Genomic DNA, 2,840 nt, shown 5'->3' with positions numbered 1-2,840 from the left:
ATGAAATGATTATTTTGATGTTATTTTATTATTTAATTGTTATTATTATCATTACTTATTATATTGATTATTATTATTTTATTGTATTTTATTTTTATTATTACTAATTTAATTCCTTATTTTTTTATATTTTTATTTTTATTACTTATTATATTTATTCTTATTATTTTATTATATTTTATTTTTATTATTACTAATTTAATTCCATTTTTATTTTTATTTTTATTTTTATTATTATTACTTATTATATTTATTATTATTATTGTATTGTATTTTATTTTTATTATTACTAATTTAATTCCTTTTTTTATTATTTTTATTATTTTTTATTTTTATTACTTATTATATTCATTATTATTATTTTATTATATTTTATTTTTATTATTACTAATTTAATTCCTTTGTTATTTTTTATTTTTATTTTTATTTTTGTTACTTATTATATTTATTAGTATTGTTTTATTATATTTTATTTTTATTATTACTAATTTAATTCCTTTTTATATTTTATATTTTTATTTTTATTTTTGTTACTTATTATATTTATTAGTATTGTTTTATTATATTTTATTTTTATTATTACTAATTTAATTCCTTTTTATATTTTATATTTTTATTTTTATTTTTATTTTTATTACTTATTATATTTATTATTATTATTTTATTATATTTAATTTTTATTATTACTAATTTAATTCCTTTTTATATTTTTTATTTATTAATTATTATTATTATTATTATTATTATTATTATTATTATTTTCCTTCCAGGTACAACTCCAAAAGGAGACACTGGAGGAGGACCAAGCTGGGCCTGTAAAGAGAAGCAGCTCCAAGATTATCTTGTAGAAATATTTGTTAATTACCAAGATTAACGAGTTAAAAACTGAATTCTGGAATGCATCTCTGTTTATTAACAATTATTACTATGATTATTATGATGGTCTAAGTTTAGTCTCTATCTCTTATTATTATTATTATTCCGACCATTATCATCGTTCCAGGATAGACCCTGGCCCCGCCTTCCCTGTCAATCATTCATTGGACCCGCCTTCCCTGTCAATCATTCAGTGGGTGGGACTAGAGGACACTGGGCCCGCCGTCCCTGTCAATCATTCAGCGGACCCTGGCTCCGCCTTCCCTGTCAATCATTCATTGGACCCGCCTTCCCTGTCAATCATTCACCGGACCCTGGATCCTCCTCCCCTGTCAATCATTCAGTGGGTGGGACTACACAACCCTGGCCCCGCCTTCCCTGTCAATCATTCAGCGGACCCTGGCTCCGCCTTCCCTGTCAATCATTCAGTGGGTGGGACTAGCTGACCCTGGCCCCGCCTTCTCTGTCAATCATTCAGTGGGTGGGACTAGAGGACCCTGGCCCCGCCTTCCCTGTCAATCATTCTGGGATTCAGCTAGACCCGCCTTCCCTGTCAATCATTCAGTGGGTGGGACTAGCTGACCCTGGCCCCGCCTTCCCTGTCAATCATTCAGTGGGTGGGACTAGAGGACCCTGGCCCCGCCTTCCCTGTCAATCATTCAGTGGGTGGGACTAGAGGACCCTGGCCCCGCCTTCCCTGTCAATCATTCAGTGGGTGGGACTAGATGACCCTGGCCCCGCCTTCCCTGTCAATCATTCAGTGGGTGGGACTAGAGGACCCTAGCTCCGCCTTCCCTGTCAATCATTCAGCGGACCCTGGCCCCGCCTTCCCTGTCAATCATTCAGTGGGTGGGACTAGCTGACCCTGGCCCCGCCTTCCCTGTCAATCATTCAGTGGGTGGGACTAGCTGACCCTAGCTCCGCCTTCCCTGTCAATCATTCAGTGGACCCTGGCCCCGCCTTCCCTGTCAATCATTCAGTGGGTGGGACTAGAGGACCCTAGCTCCGCCTTCCCTGTCAATCATTCAGCGGACCCTGGCCCCGCCTTCCCTGTCAATCATTCAGTGGGTGGGACTAGCTGACCCTGGCCCCGCCTTCCCTGTCAATCATTCAGTGGGTGGGACTAGAGGACCCTAGCTCTGCCTTCCCTGTCAATCATTCAGTGGACCCTGGTCCCGCCTTCCCTGTCAATCATTCAGTGGGTGGGACTAGAGGACCCTAGCTCTGCCTTCCCTGTCAATCATTCAGTGGGTGGGACTAGAGGACCCTAGCTCTGCCTTCCCTGTCAATTATTCAGCGGACCCTGGCCCCGCCTTCCCTGTCAATCATTCAGTGGGTGGGACTAGAGGACCCTAGCTCCGCCTTCCCTGTCAATCATTCAGCGGACCCTGGTCCCGCCTTCCCTGTCAATCATTCAGTGGGTGGGACTAGAGGACCCTAGCTCTGCCTTCCCTGTCAATTATTTAGTGGACCCTGGTCCCGCCTTCCCTGTCAATCATTCAGTGGGTGGGACTAGAGGACCCTAGCTCTGCCTTCCCTGTCAATCATTCAGCGGACCCTGGCCCCGCCTTCCCTGTCAATCATTCAGTGGGTGGGACTAGAGGACCCTAGCTCCGCCTTCCCTGTCAATCATTCAGCGGACCCTAGCCCCACCTTCCCTGTCAATCATTCAGTGGGTGGGACTAGCTGACCCTGGTCCCGCCTTCCCTGTCAATCATTCAGTGGGTGGGACTAGAGGACCCTGACCCCGCCTTCCCTGTCAATCATTCAGTGGGTGGGACCAGCTGACCCTGGCCCCGCCTCCTCTGTCAATCATTCAGTGGGTGGGACTAGAGGACCCTGGCCCCGCCATCCCTGTCAATCATTCATTGGATCCGCCTTCCCTGTCAATCATTCACCGGACCCTGGCTCCTCCTCCCCTGTCAATCATTCAGTGGGTGGGACTAGCTGACCCTGGCTCCGCC

The 2,840-nt window shown here is 42.7% G+C and overlaps 1 protein-coding gene across 1 annotated transcript in view; it reads left to right on the top strand.

Annotated features, from left to right (window-relative positions):
- The window catches only part of LOC308467855 (large ribosomal subunit protein eL39-like), a 2,406-nt gene extending 1,471 nt beyond the window's left edge, over positions 1-935 (top strand). The window contains exon 3 of the mRNA XM_080989505.1: positions 771-935. Within this exon, the coding sequence (XP_080845631.1) occupies positions 771-819 (49 nt within the window). The 3' untranslated portion in view covers positions 820-935. The remainder of the gene's footprint in view (positions 1-770) is intronic.
- Positions 936-2,840: the final 1,905 nt, after the last annotated feature.

This window comes from Podarcis pityusensis (genome assembly GCF_964106645.2).
Source record: "Podarcis pityusensis genome assembly, chromosome: Z".
Lineage (NCBI taxonomy): Eukaryota > Metazoa > Chordata > Lepidosauria > Squamata > Lacertidae > Podarcis > Podarcis pityusensis.
The sequence above is the reverse complement of the archived record's forward strand: the minus strand, read 5'-3'. Positions and strand labels throughout refer to the sequence as shown.